The 21,147-nt window shown below is 41.8% G+C and overlaps 1 protein-coding gene across 5 annotated transcripts in view; it reads right to left on the bottom strand.

The window, feature by feature from the left end:
- The window catches only part of CEP350 (centrosomal protein 350), a 123,937-nt gene that overhangs the window by 49,444 nt on the left and 53,346 nt on the right, over positions 1–21,147 (bottom strand). For all 5 annotated transcript variants that reach the window (XM_067535212.1, XM_067535215.1, XM_067535214.1 and 2 more), the window contains 13 exons: positions 20,335–20,524; positions 11,851–12,065; positions 11,307–11,470; positions 10,548–10,658; positions 10,127–10,267; positions 8,642–8,778; positions 8,068–8,187; positions 6,233–6,399; positions 5,317–5,513; positions 3,120–3,304; positions 2,003–2,090; positions 1,466–1,612; positions 513–670 (listed from right to left, as the gene is read on the bottom strand). In XM_067535212.1, coding sequence (XP_067391313.1) covers positions 513–670; positions 1,466–1,612; positions 2,003–2,090; positions 3,120–3,304; positions 5,317–5,513; positions 6,233–6,399; positions 8,068–8,187; positions 8,642–8,778; positions 10,127–10,267; positions 10,548–10,658; positions 11,307–11,470; positions 11,851–12,065; positions 20,335–20,524 — 2,020 coding nt within the window. The remainder of the gene's footprint in view (positions 1–512; positions 671–1,465; positions 1,613–2,002; positions 2,091–3,119; positions 3,305–5,316; positions 5,514–6,232; positions 6,400–8,067; positions 8,188–8,641; positions 8,779–10,126; positions 10,268–10,547; positions 10,659–11,306; positions 11,471–11,850; positions 12,066–20,334; positions 20,525–21,147) is intronic.

Genomic DNA, 21,147 nt, shown 5'->3' with positions numbered 1-21,147 from the left:
ATCTTTACATAATTTTTAATGCAACTTAGTTAAAAAATAAGGAGAGCCAGGACTATATGATCAGCCAGCATTCTGCAGATCATCAGAGTTTGAAGTCAACTAGTGTAGTTAATTTCTCCACATGGCCAGGAGACTTCATATTTCTTATGTTATAATGCATGGTAAAGACATGTACTGCAATATTTGAGCACTTTTTACATAAATTTCCCCTTTAAAAAGTGAAAGGTGGTAAAATGAGATGCCTAAACAGAGGACACAGCCACTGTATCTTAGTAGTCTTAGAGATCTATTTGAACTGAACTGCAGGAGGCACTTTCCCAAGCTGTACTCTGTTGAACTGAACTCTATTTCAACTCATAAATTAATGGCATGGTCATTTAAACTAAAGTGCTACTGTAGTAAAAGGGAGCAGCCTCGACAGTGTCATCTATTGCTAATAAAGCACGGCATTTACTTACTTTCTGCTACTGGATTTATAAAATAAACAAATCAGCTTTTATAAAAATAGTTACTTTTCGTCCATTCGGCTGCGCATTTTCTTGAGCTTCTGCATGATGCTACTAGTCTCACTACTGGAGATGGAGATTGGAGAAGGGCTGCGGGTCTCTACATCAGTTGGAAGTGGGCTGGAAGCATGGCTCTGCTTTGTATCATCTTCACTACGAACTTCCTGCAATAAAAGCGGACCAAAATTAAGAAAAGTACCATGGGCTTGGCATGAAGAGTGGAAAAAGAACTTTTTAAACATTGATCCGCTTTCCTCCTTTCCCCAAATTAAGAAACAAATTTGGCCTTATAAACAACAGTCATTGCCACACTGCTCTAGCCAGGTTAATCCCTGGACCCACGTAGGGTATCTAGAGTTTATCCTGTGGTTATTAAAACTCAAACACAATGGAATTTTAAGCAATCAAAGAATAAATCCATAGGAAACATCAACTGAGAAAACTGTAGAGCCAAAAAGGCGGCAGATAATTCTTTTTATTTAACCTTTTCAAGTTTCTTTTTTATTTTATTAACTTACCCCGTATTTATCTCCCAACACCAATCTGACAATACTTTAAAACTTGATGCACTAGTTCCTATTACAGACCATTGGTAGCTTATACTAACACTTTTTTAAAATTCAGCATAAACTCTTTTAGTACTCTCCACTGATAGCATCCTTTAACAACTTTTGAAAATTTTGACAATTAGCATAATTTGTTATCCAGTTAAAAAAAATAAACATCTTTTGAAAGACATTGCCATATGGCTGTTTTCTCCTTCCACAATACATTAAACAGATTAGAGAGAGAAAATTGCTCATAAACCCAAGGGATGAGGGAAGACTTATGAGGAGCAAGTTTATAATATATATATATATTCATCCTGATAACTCTTCATGGCTATAAAACTGAAGTCAATTACCAATGACATAGGCTGGCTCAAATTAGCAAGATTCAGCTTCTGTAATATAACTTACCAGCTTGTTTTCCCCTGCAGACTTCAGTTTTTCCTGCAGTTTCATAGTAGTCTGGCGGATTCGTTCTATCTCCTCCTGCTGCTTAAGTATCAGTTGTCTCTCCTTCCGAGCTGCCTTATTGGCCTCTTGCAAACGCTTGATTTCTGCCTTTAAAGGTAGGGAAGATGAAGCAAAAGAATTGTAGTGACAGAACAGTTACCTGGAATGCATTCTGAGTCTGCCATAATGCTCGTGTTACATAATTAATTACAATATTATGCTATCTTGATAATTTTGTTCAGCTGTTCTCAGAGCAAGGAGAGTGGATCAATTACTATACCACCACTAATAACTGTGTCCTGATGTAAAAGGCTCTACTTGTTAATACTAGATGCTATTAAAATAAAATAATAATAATAATGAGAACCACAATAATCTTAGTATCCAAAGACTTGGTTCAGTGGTTCTTGTTCAATACTTAAGAATCTATACAATGCCAGAGCTGTCCAGTGACTATGCAATGGATTCAACTGGATTTTTCTACAGAGCATCATTTACCTTCTCCTGCTGCAGCCTCAACAGCAGGCCACGCTGTCTCTTTCGGATGGGTGGCATCTTGTCATCCTCTCCTTTGTCTCGTAAATGTCTGTAAGGAGATTGGGAAAGAGAAGTAGTAAATAAATAGCCGTAATTTCTTTTGCTTCCAAATACGATGATGCTTTTCTATCTGCAATGTTCCATCTCCAGAATAGAGTAGCACCATTTTGCATGTCAAAACTCCATCATGAATATTCTCTTTGATGAAACAGCCTATGTTCTTTAGGGTCTAAACAACATCAGTTTTGCAATTTTTTGTTTGGTTCTTTTTGAGGTAGAATCCTGTAGCAAAGTCATAAAAAGTTAGAGAGTCAATGTGGGTGATGCCAGAAATTGTCTAACATGCCCAGGCCAGATGTTCATAGCACACTCACTTGAAAGAGAAAGAGGGGGAAAAATGCTTCAGGTCACTTTCTAATAGTTCCCTGCCTGACATATGAAATCCTAGAGTGGAGGAAATAGTTATGGTTCTTTATTGCAACACAGGGCCTTTGCTGGTTTGTGGTAGGAGAATATTAGAAAAGGGGGAAATCAAGTGACCTTAATACTGCTATTTCTGTTGAGACAGTATCAAGATGTACATAAAAGGTGATAGAAGCCTCAGTATAAGGTAACTGAGGAAGCAGCATATTTAAGGTTTGGATACATTGTATTTGGTTGTAACAGAAAAAAATAAGTTGAAAGAAAATTGTTTCCCCTTGAGTTGAAAGAGTGACTTCAGGGAGAATGTCAATAGTGACACTATACCATTAGTTGATTTAAGTCATGTCCCCCCCATGCACCCTCTCCACTATGAGCCTTAACTCAGGAATCAATACTTAAATAAAAAGAGCACATAAGACAATCATCATTTCTTGTAGTTTACTATCTAGACAAGGTTGTCTTTATCAAACAGTACTGTAAAAGGCACCTATCTATTGCATCATTTTTACATGTATAAATTGGTTTCAGATGAGTAATTTACAATGAACATTTAACAGAATTTAAAAAACATAACATGAAGAAGACATAAAAAATACCCAGGTAGGAACACAAGTGCAAAAATCATCAGTGATACAAATATTCGGAGTTCTCTTACTTCTTCTGGTGTTCCAGCCAGGCTAACTCAGCCTTGGTTTTCTCTTTCAATGCCTTCTCACGGAGTCGGAGCAGTGACGACTGATGAGCTGCTCGCATTTCCTCTTCCTTCATGTACTGCCGTACCATCTCCATAGTGAATTTAGAGAAACTATCCTGGCCCCCTGAGAATGGCATACTTAGCTCCTAGTCAGGCAAGAGAAATTCCAAAAGTTAATCCCCACAAAAAGGACCTCAAGTAGTATTTCATCAAACCCAAACTATCTAAGCAAAAGAGGATGAGGGCCAGCATTCTGCATATAAAATACCAGTACACAAATGGAGATTGAAACTCATATCAGGGGATATCTGAAGAGATGGTATGTAAATGTGCAGAAAAAAACCCAAGCTGGTGGTAGTATTGGTTTTTTTGTTGTTGGTTTGGGGTTTTTTTCATTTTACAAGGACAGAGAGCTACCTTACTGTTAGACAATGATGCTGCATTTAAAATACAGGTTGAGGCATTACATGCCGCACAGCGAGAAAGAGTTTTCCCTATAAATTGAACTCAGTCTCAACCTTTCCAACATCTTACATTAATGTAAGATTAAAGCACAGACTAACTGGGAAAAATTACATCCACGTGAAAATGTCATTCCTACATCAGGAAAAGCAGTAACAATTTTCCATGTGAAAATGTCATTTCACGTGGAAAATTGTTACTGCTTTTCCTGATGTAGGAACATTTGGATTTTTTTTTCTTTTCTTTTTTCAATCCTGATGCCATTTTTAGTTGATTTTTGTTTTTCATTTTTCTTTTCTCCATTGTGGCTGACAAAGCTACAAAACAAGAGAGAAGTAGAGGAATGTGCCCCAAACACAACAGCATAGAATAAATTTAAGTGCTTCAAACACAAGATAGCCTTTCTACTAACACATTTCAGCTTTATCCTTTGCTAAAGGTTTCTGTATTTTGTTTTACACAACTACCTTAAGCCAGCTGACAGCTAGATGATAGTTCCAAAAAAGTCTGCTGACCTATTGAAGGCAGTGGCACAATAGGGAGATGCTTTCCATTCCACTTCCATGTCCACACATCCTCCCTTCCCTGGTACGTCTTAACTCTGCCCAACTGTAGGTCAGCTGCGCTTGGAACACCCAAAGCCCATCAAACTGGAACCATGGTGAACCACAAAAAGTGGGTTAGAAGAAAAGTCACCTCTGGACAAGAGCTGAGGCATCTTTAGCTGTAAGTCTCCTAAATATTCCTGCCTCATACCTGCCATCCCGATCTACTAATAATAGGGGCTGAACTGGTGGGAGGAGCAGGAAAAGGGCTGCATATTTGCTGGTGAGTGTAATGAAGAAGGTATGAGTGCTGTGGGTAATGGATGGATGTAGAGAAGAAGGAAAAGTACGTAGTTGGGGGAATGTGATTTCTAAATTTTCAGCAATTGTGTTGGTGTGATTTACTTAGGTTACTTACTAAAGGTTTTTGTTTGAAGCATAATAATGTGGGGAGACACTGGGATAGTTGTATAATTATTTGAAAAGTTTGTAGTAAATGCACATCCACAAGCATTTGTTGAAATAGTTGACAGACTATGTAAAAACTATAATGGTGAAAACAGGATTTAGGTTGCAATCAAACATTCAAAAGTTAGGGAATGCCTGATTTATGGTTGCCCATGCAAACTTAATTCTGTCCCCTTGTGCATTATGTCCCCCCGTGCACTGAATGAGGCAGGAGTCCTGTGGAAAAAATGTGATCATGTAATTAAAAAACATAACGCATACACACATATGGATAGAATTAAAGTTGCGCTGACAATCATAATTCTGGCATTTTGTAATTTTCAAGTGCCTGACTTGCAAGCGAAATAACTTTTTAGCACAGTTTTATTATGTGATTTCCAAAGTTGTTGTGTTTTATTAAAAGGAAAAACAGTAAACAAGTTATATTTTGTACAACTGTAATTCAGTGCAGAAGGGAAAGCTTGATTCTCTATTAGTTTTACATATTGCATGATTCATAGTGCACTCTATACAATTATCCTTTGTGTGTCTTACAGGAAAAGGAACATCCTAAAGTTTGCAAGCATAACTTGAAAAAAGACAGTTCATTTCAAAGTCACTAACAGACTGAGTATCTCACCTAGGGAAGAACCTCAATTGCATTTATTCTTCATAACTACAGTTGTATGGTATTTGAGACCTACCTTGACAGATGACAGGGCTGTCTTTTCTGGGGAGACTTCCTCATCAGAATCATCCCGATGACCTCGTTTTTTCTCCATGTTGATCCTACGATGGCTCTCAGAAGGTAGCAAGGACCGAAAAGACTTTTCTTCAATCTCATCTTCTGTCATGGACTCATCAAATTTCAGGGAATATTCTGTTGCAATGGAAGCTGAGTCTGAGTGAGGAATCAGAAAAGAGAGTTTATTATCCAGTGAGAGTCTTCATTATGCACACAAGTGGCTTTGAAACAGATCTAGCCTCAGCAAACATATAAAGCGTTGTGTAGAAACTCAGACTGAATAATTCAACCAAATAACGGGGAAAATGTTATATCACAAAATGAATGCTAAAACTGTGAAGAACGTACAAGCCAAAATAAAAATACTAGTCTAAACTACACTTAACATCCTGAAGAAAAAGCAGATTAGAAAAAAGTGTGATCATCCCTCATAGAGACTATAATGAAGTAGAATATCAGATAATAATGTAATTAATAGTATCATTTAGCTAATGAAGGTTTCAAGCAGAAGGTATAGTACCACTACACAGTGTGAATTTTTTTTAAAATAATGATACAAATGCATTTTTACGGTAGTTGAAACATCTGGCCTTCAGCCAACATTCAGCGTATATTCTGTACAACAGTGAAGGAACACCTGGCAACAGTTACATTAACAGAAAATAGAACAGCCTATGAAGTCAATTGTCCCCTGATTACAGAACAGTTATCTTTTAAAATGATCTCTTTCCAACATGTCACCCTCTTATCTCTTCACAGATTACCATTTAAGCCAGAGGCTCATCTTTCTTCACTTGTGTTCCCACTCCTCTCATCTCAGATACTTTAATTCTGAGGCACTATCTCTAGCTTCAAAGACCAAGAATACATCTAACCTTTCTCATCTGGTAGTGATGGAATACTATCACTCTGCAAGGAATCATCCACACCAATATGAGCCTGTTCTTCAATGGAGCTACTCGTCTTCTCACGTCGGGAGGGCTTCTTCTCATTCTCCTTGGAAGAAGGAACTGAAGGACTCTCCTGCCGGCTGCTGCTACTACTATTTAACAAGAAAAAACATGTTTTAATGGATATAGTACTTTGTATGTGGTTTCCTCTACCAGAACCAAGACATAGAAATGTTGTACAGGTATTTGACAGTTCTGCTTTTTCACTACTTAAGCATTTTATTTTTAAAAAATAACCAGTTTGTATTCTCATCTTAGCTCCTACTGAGTAAAACAGTTGTTTTAAAAAAACCAAACAAAACTTTAGTTCAAACAAAAGCACAGTTTGACTACTGCAAAATTCAAGGCCTAATCAAGTTGGAAATCTACACAAAGTTCTCACTTCTGGTCTAGGACAGAAAGGAACAGGTAAGGGAACAAACAAGCCTGTAAGTGTGCACACCTTCTATCCTGCAATGGGTATCGATGATAAATCATGTCAATCATTCCGTGTTTCTTTTACAAGTCTTTAAAGTTGCGGGGGTTGTTTTGTTTTAGTTTTTATTATTATTATGGAGGGGAAACAAACTGGCTAAGAGACAAAAAACGAAGAGTGGGAGTAAGTGGTCAATTTTCCTCTGGATAAAAGGTTTTATTGGTGAGGTGCCATACTAGGATCTGGTTGCATACTAGGATCTGGAAAAGTAGGTGAGCAATAAGGTGGTAAAATTTGTAGAAGTCACAAAGTTATCCAGATGTGTCAAGACCAGAGACAACTATGAGGAATTTCAGAGGGTCCTAACCAAACTAGGTGAAAATGGGCAACACAATGAAAGATTAAATTTATTGCTGACAAGTTCAAGATAATGAATACTGGATAGAATAACAGAAGGTTTTCATACACCTTATTGGGTTCCAAATTAACTGGTAGCTCCAAGAAGGAGACCTAGCCACCTGTAGACAGCTCAATGAAGACTTCTGCCCAATGCAGAGCAGCAGTCAAATAAGAGCAAACCAAACATCAGGATGTATGAAGAATGGAATGGAAAATATGACAGATATTATAAAGCAATTATATAGCTCGATGGTATGCCCAGGGATGCCATTTTCTGTTTCAGTTACCCCATCTCAAAAAGATACAGGGGAATCGAAGGAATTCAGAGAAAGGCAACAAAAGAATGATTAGGGACATGGAAAAAATCTCATATAAAGAGAAATTGAAAAGATTAGTACTGTTTACCTTAGAAAGGACACAAATGGAACCTTGACAGAAATGGGACATGATAAAATTATACAAAATAATTAACAGTATAAAGAAGGTAGAAGAGGAGCTTCTATTCTTGTACTATGGGACAGGAAGAACAAGGGGATATTCAATGAAATTAAACGGTGGCATATTTAAAACGAGAAAAAAAGAATATCTTCATACCACACCACACAATGAGACTGTGGAATACATTGCAACAAGTTCTCATTGAGGCCAAGAGCTTAGCAGGAAACACAGAAAGGATAAGACTGAGGATTATTTATATAAATTAACACTAATATCCAGAGCTATAATAGTAAATATTTTAAAACAAATAAATAAGTTTTGGAAGGGATATAAAACTTTAGGCTTTGGGACAAAAACCAATCTCCAGATACTGGCATTAAAAAGAAACTTTCCTTGGGGGCGGGTTAAAATTCCAATAGATAGTTTTCCAGAGCATTCATTTGTATATATTTTTACTTTACTACACTTTTAAAGTAGAAATTGATGGCATAATTTAATCTCTTCTCACCTCTGATCATGATTCTTGGATCTTGAGGATTCTGAGTAACTATCAAATAATGGGGAGTATGTCTGCTTTGAGTCAACGGTCTTCTCTTTACTCTGTGAAGGGGCACCAGATTCATCTTTCCTGTCAAAAGAAAATGTTCTGGGTAAATCTGAGTTGTCTTGGAATAAATATTAAAAACAGAAAGGTTTTTACAAGTCTACTTCAATTTAATAGGAGAAATAAGGGTCTGTTGACTAAACAGAATGAAAGACTTAACGGAAGGATAGGTCAGTTAAATCAGACCAAACTAAACAAGATGAAAACCATACAATGAAAAGAGTAAACAATAGTTTTACTTATCATTTATGTACAACCTTTTACAGAGCAGATGATGTTTAAACCATGTAAAACAAAATCCATCTTTGCACTCTTACATTAATTAAGCTAACTTCATCTTCCTACTCTATCCACATTTCATTAAAGCTCTATAAGGCTTTCCCTAAAAAAAGTGGAAGAACTAGTATAAGAGGCCACAACAACTGCTACTGCTTTTCCTCAAGTGCTACATTTGTGACAGCTTATATTGGTCAAATACCTGTTTATATCTGCTCGAGCTCTGAGCTTTTTCATGAACTGGGAATGATGCTGCCGCTGGTGGTCAAACAGTGTGGTGATTGGAGCTGCTGGAGCACTGACAGCATCTGAGATCTGGGTTCGTGCCAACTCTGTCATCTGAATACAGGAATATATTTGAAACACAGCTGCATTCCCTATGTGAAACTCTTAATTGTTGCAGGCATATATATGATACATATCACCATAATATGTGAATAATTTACATTTAAAGATAGCTCATTTTCAACCACATAAGAGTAGCAGGTTGTTCTGTACACTTATTTTTTATTTGTGTACACTGAGTAGGAAAAGCCATGTGATAAACTGTAACAATCATGCCACTTTGGCCAACCAACCTGAACTCTGCTGACTAACTGATCTTCACTTAGAAAAACATTTCAAAACTCTAAACATTTAGTTTTTCTAAGCAAATCTGCCACAAATATTATTTTCTTCTTTCCCCAAAAATTACATTTGTCTGAACAAAACTGACTATACTTAGTCTTGAACAAATGACAGTTTATGGTCCAATATCATGCAAACCAGCAGGACTAGAAATGGCATTATATAATCAGAAAGCCAGGAATTTCCCCTTTTCAATGGAATAAGGCATTTGTTTCTATTCAGATACGCAAAATAGATTAAACGTTAAAATATGTGGAAAGGCCATTTTTAGAAACTCAAGATTTACTAGTTTTAAGTTTTCCTCTTCCTTAGAGGTTTGTACGTTTAGACTTGAGAGACTAAGAGGCTGGCTTTCCAGGTGAATGGGTACAAAAATCATTTGCAATAATATTTTTTAAGAACTACATTTCTAAAATAGCTTTTCTGTAAAATAGATGGCTTTTACAAAACATAACAGTGTGGCAGCATAAAATATTTTTGGTTGGGATGATCTACATAACTTGCTCATGGTTTCATCATTCATGAGTAACATGGCAACCCTAAACATACACTGATAAATTTACAACACACCATCATGTATTCTTTTATACATATATATGCACATTATTGAAAACAGTGGAAAACTTAACTCTCTTTATACATAAGGAAAGTATGATGTGTGCCCAGTAAATATGCTTGGTGCATTGATGACAGGCATTCACTCTACATTATTATGTTCCATTTAACTGTGCGGACATTCAACTTAGTTTTACCCGTGTTCAGAACATGGATGCAAAAACTATCTTTCTAGCCCATCAACTTGATCATGACTTCCCTTCCTTTGAATCTTTCTTATCTCTTAGTAAGATACTCTGTGGAGTGGATAGAGATTATAAGAAGGCCATTCACTTTTTTCTAAATAGCAGTGCCAGAAGTTCTACTGAAAATCCTCCCAGCACTAGCATGCTGCAAAGGTGAAGAAGATGCACTGAAGAGTGAATGGTTTAGTAGCAAGACAACTTTGCAATAGAACATCTTCGTCAAACCTACAACAGACCTCCCCTTTCATACAGAATCTCACCTCACGGATCTGGCGAGCTGCATCCGTGGTGAGCAGAGCAGCTTCCACTTGCTGAGCTGCAACTTTACAGGTGGTCTCCTGTAGTGCTTCTGCTGCCTCCTGTCGTGACTGGACCAGATGCTGCAGAGATTCTGCATGGGCCTATAAAGAAAAGAGAGCAAGGTTTTCTTTTCAGAGAATTTTGGGTAGTAATTACTATTGTTGGGTAGTATTACTATTGGTTTTGAGTTTACAGCCTTAATGAAAAAAAATAAGATTGAAATTAAAATTTGTCTCTGAAATGTTTTGGTCAGACACTTCAAAACTCCTTCACTCTTTCCATACCATCCATGGACTTCACATTAAGAATATTCCTGGGTACAGGTTTACTCACAGATTCAAAGCTCTGTCTCTTATATACACTTTTGAAGGTAAGCATTACCTGAGCTGTTTTCTGCCTAGCCTCCTCCAGTTGTCTTTGACTCTCTAAAGCCTCTTGCTCTGCCTTGAGTTTCAAAAGAGCCAAGTCCCACTCATGTCGCTGCTGCTGTGCCTACAGATTAAGAAATTTTAGTGTTAAGTAAAGAAATCTGCATTTAGACTCCACAATTCAGCCTGCTAACTGTAGCTGACAGTCAAAATCCTACTCTATTTGCAGCTTCCTGTGCGAAAGTCAAATCCTTAATCTCTCTTTTGGCACCAATATCTTGCTGGTGAAGGAGCTAACAACTATGTACACTCCTCACCCTCTTTCACTTCTGGATACAAAAAAAATCAGAATCTGGAAGGTTTGCTTGTTCTGTTTTACAAAGTAGCTAATCTTGTCAACAGGAGCAGCTTTCAACCAAGATATACCTGGAATAAGACCAAGAACCTAGCCTGGACAACCACCGTTGTGTTGCCTGAAGGCCAAGTATCAAACCTAACAAGTACACAAATTCTAGCTTAATTGTGATATGCAGTAAAAAGAATTATTTCTGACAATGACATACTAGTGGTAAGATCTCCTGACTCACCATTGGTGTTGATAAGAACAGGGAAGATGATGCAGGTACTGATCTTAAAATATATTGGACATTTTCAAATAGACTGCATCACCTTAGTTGTGGATTTTTTCAATCAGCAGCAGAACTATTTCAATTACAGTGCTTTGGTTAATTTTTCTCATGAAGTACAGAAGAAGAATGTTAAGAAAAGTCACCTTTAGGATCTGAGCCAGTGAAACACTCTCCTGCTGGGCAAGTGATATGCCCCGCACTCGTTCTACATCTGAGAGTTGCCGCACAGATTCCTCAATGGCATTCAAGTAGTTGAGCTCTGCTGTCAAACGATGCTGGAGACCAGCAGGAGAGAAGCGCATAGACCCTGTAAAAGAATACTTACTATTTAGCATTTATAGGACTTAGGGCTTGTCTATACTAGAAAATTAGACTGACCCCGCTATGTTGCTTAGGGGTGTGAAAAATCCACACCCCCTGAAAGACGCAGTTAAGCCAACCTAAGTCCCTGTGTAGACAATGCTAGGTCGACAGAAGAATTCCGCCTCTTGTGGAGGTGGATTACCTAAAACGACGTAAGTGTCTAAGCTGAAGCGCTACAGCAGTGTTACTGCAGCACTGCCGCTCTAGCATTTCAAATGTAGACAAGCCCTTAGCCTGCATCACAGAAACTATAAATAAACACAAAGAGAACAAAAGAAGAGGAAGTTTTATGGAATTAGTTGGGCTTTAACGAAGCCAGCTCACCAGTCACTGCTGCTGCTCCAGTCTTGCTGGTTCCCAGGCTCGAGTCAGAGAGGGCTACATTGGGCTTGAACCCTGAAGCTGTAGTCCCAGGAAAGCCTGCAGGAGACCCGACCCTTTCTGCTGTATTTCCTAGAGAATCAAACTGTAGCAGTTTCTGGGATCTTGGAGATGTGGGAGAAGTTGGGGTCTTCTGAGACCTTCCCTTGTCTGAGAGACTGACAGAAAAATCAAACCAGAAAGCCAGCCATTTAATTGCAAAGCAGACAGTTTACACAGTGGTAGCCTAGATCCCGTTTGTCTACATTTGAACAGATCTACAATTGAACATCTATGATTTGCAGGTGCCTACCCTACATTTAAGAAGTGGCTCACTACATGGAGGTTGAACCTGCATTCCACTTTTGGACATATTTTGATAACGCTTTGTTGTTTTCTGGCATCAATCATAGTTAGCACATAAATAACAAAGGAACAAGGATTACTTATTTATAAACATTCGTAAAGTATCAAGGCCAGTAACATACTGCAGAAATGTCCCTATAATCCTTCATCTAAATAACTACAACAAAAGATGATAGGACTCTGATTATCATGTTGATACAAACCTTTCTCTGTACCATGGAGCAAATATTTTCAAAAATAAGTGCCTAAAGTTAGGCTCTTAAGTCCATTCTTAGGCACCTGAATAAAGGGCCTGATTATTAGAGCCCTGCGCAGATACAAAATTTGGATGCACATCTATCCGTGATCTGCAAATATGGTCCACAGATATTAAGTGGATATCTGCAGATTTGCAGGGCTCTACTGATTATCCAGCAGTTCCTATCAATTTCAGTGGAATTTAATAGGAACTCAGCATTTCTGAAAATCAGGCTGCATTCAAGTGCCTAAGTATGGATTTAGGGGGCTAACTTTAGGCAGTTCATTTTGAAAGTTTTGCCAGCAACTTAATTTTACCTCTAGAAGAATCTGACATTACAGAAGCCCTTTACAGTTTAGAAATGCTACATAAGTGCAAGTGCCTATGACAGGGCTGTTACCTTCAATATGAATCTCCCTTTGAAAAATGATGTAAATGCCCAAGAGTCCTAAACTTGCATTAAATAGTAATAGTTAAGAAAATGCAACATGAAAACTGACTATGGAGGAAAGTTTCAGTATATCACTTTCCAAAAACTTCAGAAAATGATTCAAATACATAGAAAAATGTTAACATTCCAAAATTATGAAAGCAAAGATGCTTAAATCATGGGGAAGCCCTCCCAGATACATATTAAAACAACAGCAAACTGATTTCATCATCGCATTAGACCAGGAGGTATTTTTCAAACCAATACTGGATTATCAATATTTCAACTAAATTAAGCCAATTTAATCAGAATCACTCTGTATGCCCTAAGTGAATAGACACATGAAAATTGACTTACATGTCTTTTTTAAAAAGATTTGAGACAAGATTTTATTTTCAATTACATAGTTAATGGAATCATGAACTGCAACAGAAGCCAGCCGTATACAGGTGATATGCAAGGACTGGTATTAAATTCTCTACCCTCCTACACTCCTTTCAAGCAGCAACCCATTTCTGCACCACATTACATAAGCTCATTCATCAGGGAGCCCACAGTCATCCAAGCCAAAGAGACATTCTTGTGCTTTCTACTGGCAGAGATTGCAACAGATCTTCATAGGATGTCTGCCTCTTTCTTTTAGCTTCTTATAGACTCCTCTTTGCGATGATGGAAAAAGAAAAGCTAGCTTCAGTGTCTTTTCAGCAATTAAACTGAAATATACCTGTATTGGCTAGGGTTTTCTTCGCACTTGTTTGGTAGAGAAATGAAGATTAAAAGGGACAGTATTAATTTGACAATTATTTTGTACCTGCTATTATTACTGGTAACCCCTAAGACTGTCATAAAACAAGGTTACTTACCAGTAACTGATGTTCTTCGAGATGTGTTGCTCACGTCCATTCATAGGTGAGGTGCACACCTCCATGCATGGTTATCCAGACCTTTTTTCCCCTTAGCACATCCCGGAGGGCCGGCTCTGGCGCCCTCTGGAGCCCCGCGCACATGCCACGGTATATGAGGCACTGCTGGCCCTACACTCCCTCAGGCCTTCTTTCTGCCAACTCTGGCAGCTGGGACGGGACAGGACTGGGGGGGTTGTGGAATGGATATGAGCAACACATCTCAAGGAACATCAGTTACTGGTCAGTAACCTTGTTTTCTTCTTCGAGTGCTTTGCTCATGTCCATTCTACTATAGGTGACTAACAAGAAATACCTTGGAGGCGAGTAGGAGTTACTAGTGAGCTGCCCTCGGCACCACTCTGCCGAATGCCGCGTCCTATCTCTCCTGCTGAACGATGGCGTAGTGGGACGTGAAGGTATGCACTGACAACCAGGTGGCAGCTTTGCAAATGTCCTGCAGGGGCACTCTCTCCAGGAAGGCCGTAGATGAGGCTTGAGCTCTGGTTGAGTGCGCTGTGATGGTTCCTGGAAGTGGCACCCTCGCCTGCTCATAGCAGAACTTGATGCAAGATGTAATAAACGAGATGATGAGCTGGGTGGAGACAGGTGAGTCTTTCATCCGGTCAGCCACTGCAACTAAGAGCTGCGTCGATTTCCTGTGCAGGGAGTCCAGGTCCGGGTGCAACAGGCGACCATGGTCCTGGGAGAGAAGATCGTGTCGCCTTGGGAGCTCCAGGGGTGGGGTGATCGAAAGGTCCATCAGCATGCTGAACCAGTGCTGTCTCGGCCAGGCCGGAGCGATGAGTGAAATGTCCGCCCTGTCCCTCTTTATTTTCAGCAGGACCTTGGGCAGAGCGGAATGGGTGGGAATGCATATATGAGGGTCCCTGTCCAGTCGATAAGGAACGCGTCGGAAATTGACCCAGCCTTGCGACCCTGGAGCAAGCAGAACCTTGGGCACTTTGTGTTCCAGGTTGACGCGAATAGGTCCAGTTGGAGGAACATACCACTTCTGGAAGATCATAGCCATCAGCTCTGGGTGCAATGACCAGTTGTGGCGGGGTAGAAGCGACCTGCTGAGGTAATCCACCTCGTCATTCCTCAATCCCAGGAGGTGAGAGGCAGTTAAGTGAAAATCGTGCCTCACGGGCAAGTCCCACAGATGGGTAGCTTCCTTGCAGAGGGCCAAGAAGCGTGCTCCTCCCTGCCTATTTATGTAAAACATGGCTGCGCTGTTGCCCGTCTGCACCTGCACCACTTTGCCTGTCAGGAATCGGAGAAACACCTTGCACGGTAGGCAAATGGCCCTCAGCTCCTTCACATTGATGTGCAGGAACCTCTTCTCCCCTGACCAGAGCCCCTGGGTGACTAAGTTGGCGCTGCTGTGGGCTCCCCATCCCACATCCAAAGCGTCGGAAATTAGGGTGACCAACGGAACCAGTTCTCTGAACAGGACGCCCTTCATCACTGCCCAGGGAGTCTGCCACCAGTTTAGGGAGGCTAAGACGGATGGGAGAACTGTGATCACCTGGTGGAATGGGTGTCTACACGGCACATATATGGAGGCCAACCATGCCTGAAGTGGTCTGAGTCTCAGGCAAGCTAGTCTCACTACATACATGCAGGCCGCCATGTGGCCTAACAGCTGTAGGCAGTGCCTGGCTGTTGTCATGGGGCATCGGTGCAGTTGGGAGATGATAGAGACCATCGCCTCGAAACATGGCTGAGGCAGGCAGGCTCTGGCCTGGGAAGCGTCCAGGGTGGCCCCAATGAATTCTATGTGTTGCACTGGGGTTAGTGTGGACTTCTGTTCGTTTATGAGTAGCCCTAGCCTGCGGCACATGGAGCAAGTGAGGGTCACGCTCTCCTGCACTTGGGACCTGGACCTGCCCCTGATCAGCCAATCGTCCAAGTATGGAAAAATCTGCACACCCTTTTGTCTCAGGTGGGCAGCCATTACCGCCATGCACTTGGTGAACACCCTTGGAGCCAAAGATAGGCCAAAGGGCAGGGCTGTGAACTGGTAGTGGGAGCCAGCAACCATGAAGCGAAGAAAGCGCCTGTGGCTGGGGAGGATAGACACATGAAAGTAGGCATCCTTGAGGTCGAGGGTGGCATACCAGTCTCCTGAATCCAGGGAAGGGATTATGGAGGCTAGGGAGACCATGCTGCTGCCGGCATGTTAAAGAGGCTATCTTTGGCCTCCTCTAACTGTTCCACCTCCAGCCTCAAGTTGGAGGCCACCCTCTTGAGCAGCTCCTGGTGCTCCCTGAAATCCGCCAGTGGTGCCAAGTGGTCCCGGGAGACTGCCTCATCCAGTGAGGAGGAAGAGGACTGCTGAGGTGCGTCCTGTGGGTGCGCCCCCTCCTGGCGAAGGCATGCACCTGTTGAAGGTCGCTCCACGGGGTTCGACGCCCCATTTGAGGAGTGGTGTCTATGGGCCCTCTCCTGTGCCAGAGGCACATACCACACTCCTGATGACAGGATAGATTGGGGCCCAATAAGGACATTGCTGCGGCCACTGACCCAGTGGCCAACCTGGGCCTGACTGCGACGCTTTGTGGGGGCGTCGGCTCTCCCGACAGCTGTTCCCATTGGGAGACCCCAAATCACTGGACTGGCGGTGCCGTGCATGTCCTCAGTCCCGGGCGTCCTTTTCTGTGCCGGGGACCGCCCTCTCGATGCCTCCGACCTGGAGGACGACAAGGACCGCCTCCGTCACCGCAAATGGTGCCGACCAACGGAGGTGCGCTCCAAAGAGCTAGAGGTACCGGAGCGTCGTCTCAGTAGCGATGACTTCCGGTACCACTTGCCGTGCGGCCTTGCAGATCCTTTCGGTAACTGAGATAAGCGAGCTCCTCAGTGGCGAGCCGGACTCCGGCGACCAGGTTCTGCGTCGTGGACTGCGCAGTGCCGGGTCCTCAGATGGCGACTGGGTTCTGCGCCGCCCCGGTGTGGGCGAACTCCTTGGTGCCAGGTCCTCCGATGGTGACCAGGTTCTGGAACTCCTTGGTGCCGGGGAACTAGGACAAGAGCTGTCTGAGTGCTGCCTGGCAGACCTCGATTGGTGCCGCCTCCGGGCCCGCGTTGCCTCCAGTGCCGGGGATCGATGTTGGCGCTGAGAGGGAGACTTACACATCCTGAGTCGAAGCAGGCCGGCTCAACAACGCCGACCTGGAGCAACTGGTGGGGGAGCATCTCTACTCTACCCCCGGTGGCCATCCAGCGGAATATCTTCCTCCCCGTACCAGGGATCTCCACCGCCCTTCAGGGGGACCCAAAGGGGGTTTCTCTTTTGACACTGGCCCCTTCTCCCTTGGCAGAGTGGGGGGCGGAGGTGGCGTAGGAGGAATAGGCAAGGCCAACAAGGCTCTTGTTGCCTGAAAAGCCTCCGGTGTCGACGGCGTCAGCAGGGGCACTCTCCCATTCCCATGAGTTGTGGGAGGCTCACTGACAGGAGAGGTAGGCACCGGAGAAGACCCAATGGGCTGGGTCCGGTGCATCTCCATGCTCGACCCTGCCTGTACCGACGGTGCAGGGAGTGTCCGCGCTGCGTATGCTGCTTCTTTTTCTTTAGTGCCGGCAATGTTGCATGGTGCCGTGTTGAGGCCTGGGCCGGCAATGTTGTGTGGTGCTGAGTCGAGGCCAGTGCTGGCAGTGCACTCTGCACCGAGGTCATGCTCGGTGCTGAGGTGCAGCTGGCCAGCTCAAACACTGGGTGGAGCGCTGACTCCATCAGCAGGGCTTTTAACCAGATTTCTCAGCCCTTCTGAGTCCTCGGTTTAAAAGCCCTGCAGATCTTGCACTTATCTTTTCTGTGCCTCCCCCAGCACTTAAGGCAGCGGTCGTGAGGGTCGCTGAGTGGGAAGGCCTTCCCGCAGGAGGCACATGGCTTGAATCCCGGCGACCGGAGCACAGCCCAGCTGCTCTAAGTCCCCACAGGGACTTGCCTTATCTCTAACTACTCTTTTTAACAACACTTAACAACTACTTAGGCTATGTCTACACTGCAGCACTAATTCGAATTATCTTAATTCGAATTACAGAAAGCGATTTATAGGAAGTGCTGCAGACTGTCCACACTACAGTGTTTGTGCTTGTTACTTGCGTCCACATTGGCCAGCCTTAATTTGAATTAGAAGGCAGTGCAATGTGGGAAGCTATCCCACAGTGCAACTAACCATAGAGGCTGTTGTGATAAGTGTCATCATCCCAAGATGCAGTGCTGCTTTCCCCACCCTCTTCCCCCACCCCCAAACAAACAGGAAAAGGATTTTCATGCTGTTTTTTTATTCCCCCGATCGCCATTGCTGCAGGCACATGGAGCCAGCTGAACTATGCTCTCATTTTGACCGTGACAAATACATCGCAACTTATTCTGGATTACTTTAGAACTGTATGCTGTTTGCCTTTTATGCTCCCCCCACCACCTCCTGTATATTGCTTGCCTTTGATTTTTCCCTTCACCAAACCAATCCCCCACCTGTATGCTGTTTGCCTTTTATGCCCCCCCCCCATATTGTTTGCCTTTGATGTTGATTCTACAGGTGTCTGTAGAATGTAAGATAAATAACAAGTCAGTTAGTATATTAATACAGTGATACAAATGTTTCCATTTCACTGATGGAAAGCATGATATAATGTATCCACATGTAGCACTGTGAATAAACTCTTAAGAAAGTATCAATTTCCATGATTAGCCACTAAAACAACATAGCAAAGAATTTCCTCTCACTGCGGGCAGTTAAAACGCATTCACCACAGGGGGAGTGGGGTGGGTGGTGAAATCTTTCAAAGGGACAAACTTTAAAGGGCTAAACTTTCAAAGGGACAAATCTTAAAGGGACAAACTGCAAAGGGCTTGCTGGGCAGTTAAAACCCATTCACCACGCCCGGGGGGGGGGGGGGGGTAGGGGAGCGTGTGTGTGAAATCTTTCAAACCCTTAAAGAGACAAACTGCAAAGGGCTTGTTGTGTATTTGTGTGGGGGGGGGGGGAGGGGGGGAGGGTGATCGCAGCTTGGATTTTAAACCCATTCACCGCAGGAAACGAAGATTTAAATCTTCCTGGGGCTGCTTTGGGGGAGGGTACTGAAATGGGGCATCATGGGATACAGTCTGGAGGCCAATTAATTCAAATTAAGTCCCATTGTGTCCACACTCACACTAATGCGAATCCACTTGCAGAGGTGGTTTTATTAATTCGATTTTAAAGGCTCCTTAATTCAAATTAACAATGCGCAAGTGTAGACGCGGGAGTAATTAATTCGAATTAAGCGACTTTAACTCGAATTAAGCCACCAGTGTAGACCAGGCCTTACCTACTTAGAATAACAAACAAGTTCAAATAAGGAGAATAGTACTTGCTGAGAGCAAGGCTAGTTCCAGCAACCATCACGGTCGGAAAGAAGGAACTGGGGCATGTGCGCAGGGCTCCAGAGGGCGTTGGAGCCGGCCCTACGGGATCTGCTAAGAGGAAAGTTCTGGGAACCATGCATGGAGGCGTGCACTCACCTATAGTGGAATGGACATGAGCAAGCACTCAAAGAAGAATTTAGAAGATCTAGAGGAAAAAAGGTCTCTAATTTGTCCATGTGTTTATTTTGTAAATTTGACAGCACAGTGTATAGTCTATTTCAATGTTTTGTTGATCAGTTGCTCTGCCAGTGTCATATAATGGCATATCACCACCACCGAAGCAATGTTCTGAAGGGGTGAGGGAGAAGAACTCTCGCACTTCCGCAGCCCCTGTGCAAAGGTTTTTACGAGTAGTAGCTACAGCAAAACTGAAACTATACTGAAGAGTCAACAGGCAGGCATATACCCAGATAGGAAAAATAGAAGGAAGAGGTGTGAGCCTGAGCATATTTGATGTTGCACTTGGGTGTGCCTAAAAGGCTATTTTTAACATCAACAGTGGTGCAGAAAACCCTTCAAATATTTACAAAAATAAAAAGATTTTCAGAACTTTGTATTTAAAAGGTACTTCATCAAAAAAACTGATTCTTTTAAACTAGTCCATTTCAAAGACCTGAAGCTGACAATTTCCCTCTGAGCATTAAACAAGATAGACAAGATTTTGGGGTCATTTTTATGCTAAAATGAGGTAGCTGTATTCATATTACAAAAGCTGCTACAAACTTACAAACAACGTTCAAACACTATGTCCTCCCTTAGAACGATAATGGCAGCTTCAGTACTTTCTGTAAACTGATTCATTTTTAAAAATTAATCACAGAGCATCTTTTAAACTGTGTTTATTCCAAGTACAGGTGTCTCACTAGTAAATGTGAATTACTGCTACTAATTTATTCAGTTATGGTAGAATTTTCATGAGCCATGCTATAATTTAAGATTTGTATACAATGTAGTGCAAAAACAGCAGATCAAACTGCATATCCTTTCTCCACCTCTATATTATGGTTGCACTTGTACTACACACTATATATTAAAACTCAACACACCAAGCTCTAGTAATATGTGCATGATGTCTTATAAAAGTCTACTTTACCTCATCAAAGAATGTCCAGACAACTCTTCCAAAGTGCTATCAGTATCTGCGTTCTGCTCATGGTCTTGATTAGAAACTCTGCTGCTAGGTAAGGACTTCTTTGCTTGCTGGGACCCAGGCTCTGACTCAGTTAGCATTTTGTCATCTTCCACAGGAAAGTGGTGTGAACTTCCATTGAAAGAGTCTGGCCCTGTAAAGTATAATACCAGCAAAGTTAAATCCAAAATTCAGCAATTAGCTACAAAGAAACAACTGAGTGGACTTAAAAAGGGCCTTGCCTAACCTAAAGTGCTCTTCAATTCAGAAAAGTAGTTACATAAATATGGCACCTTTTAACTCAAGACTTGCTCCTGTTCTGAATCACATCAACTTAAATTTACTAATACAGTGCCTGTTAGCACTGCAGAGCCAATACAGCCATGAGTGTATAATAGCCAATTCTATTCTGCCTGACACATTCTTCATCAAAATAGTCAGCTAAATTCCAACTGCACACACAATTACTTGCAATTTAAACTGAAATTTTCAGGTTGGTTTTCAGTGGTGGCAGTTAGAAAAATTCCTATCTTGACTTGTGCACTGAAGAATTCTGAATAGAGAGAATATGGAATCTCCAATTATTTAATTTTTACAGTTACTTTTCTAATTGTAACCACATTTTAAATGTAGTCTACTCATCTCACTATCCATAATTAGTTTTTTTAAAAGCCTAAAACTAACTTCCCATTTGTCAAACCATATTTTGCTCCATGTTTCTAATACAACAGAAACTACCATAAAAGACTTGATATTTATACATTTGTGCATAAGATA

This window comes from Emydura macquarii, unplaced genomic scaffold, assembly GCF_026122565.2.
Source record: "Emydura macquarii macquarii isolate MOO-44397 ecotype Brisbane River unplaced genomic scaffold, CSIRO-AGI_Emac_v2 contig_3477, whole genome shotgun sequence".
Lineage (NCBI taxonomy): Eukaryota > Metazoa > Chordata > Testudines > Chelidae > Emydura > Emydura macquarii.
This window is presented reverse-complemented; position numbering and strand designations above follow the sequence as displayed.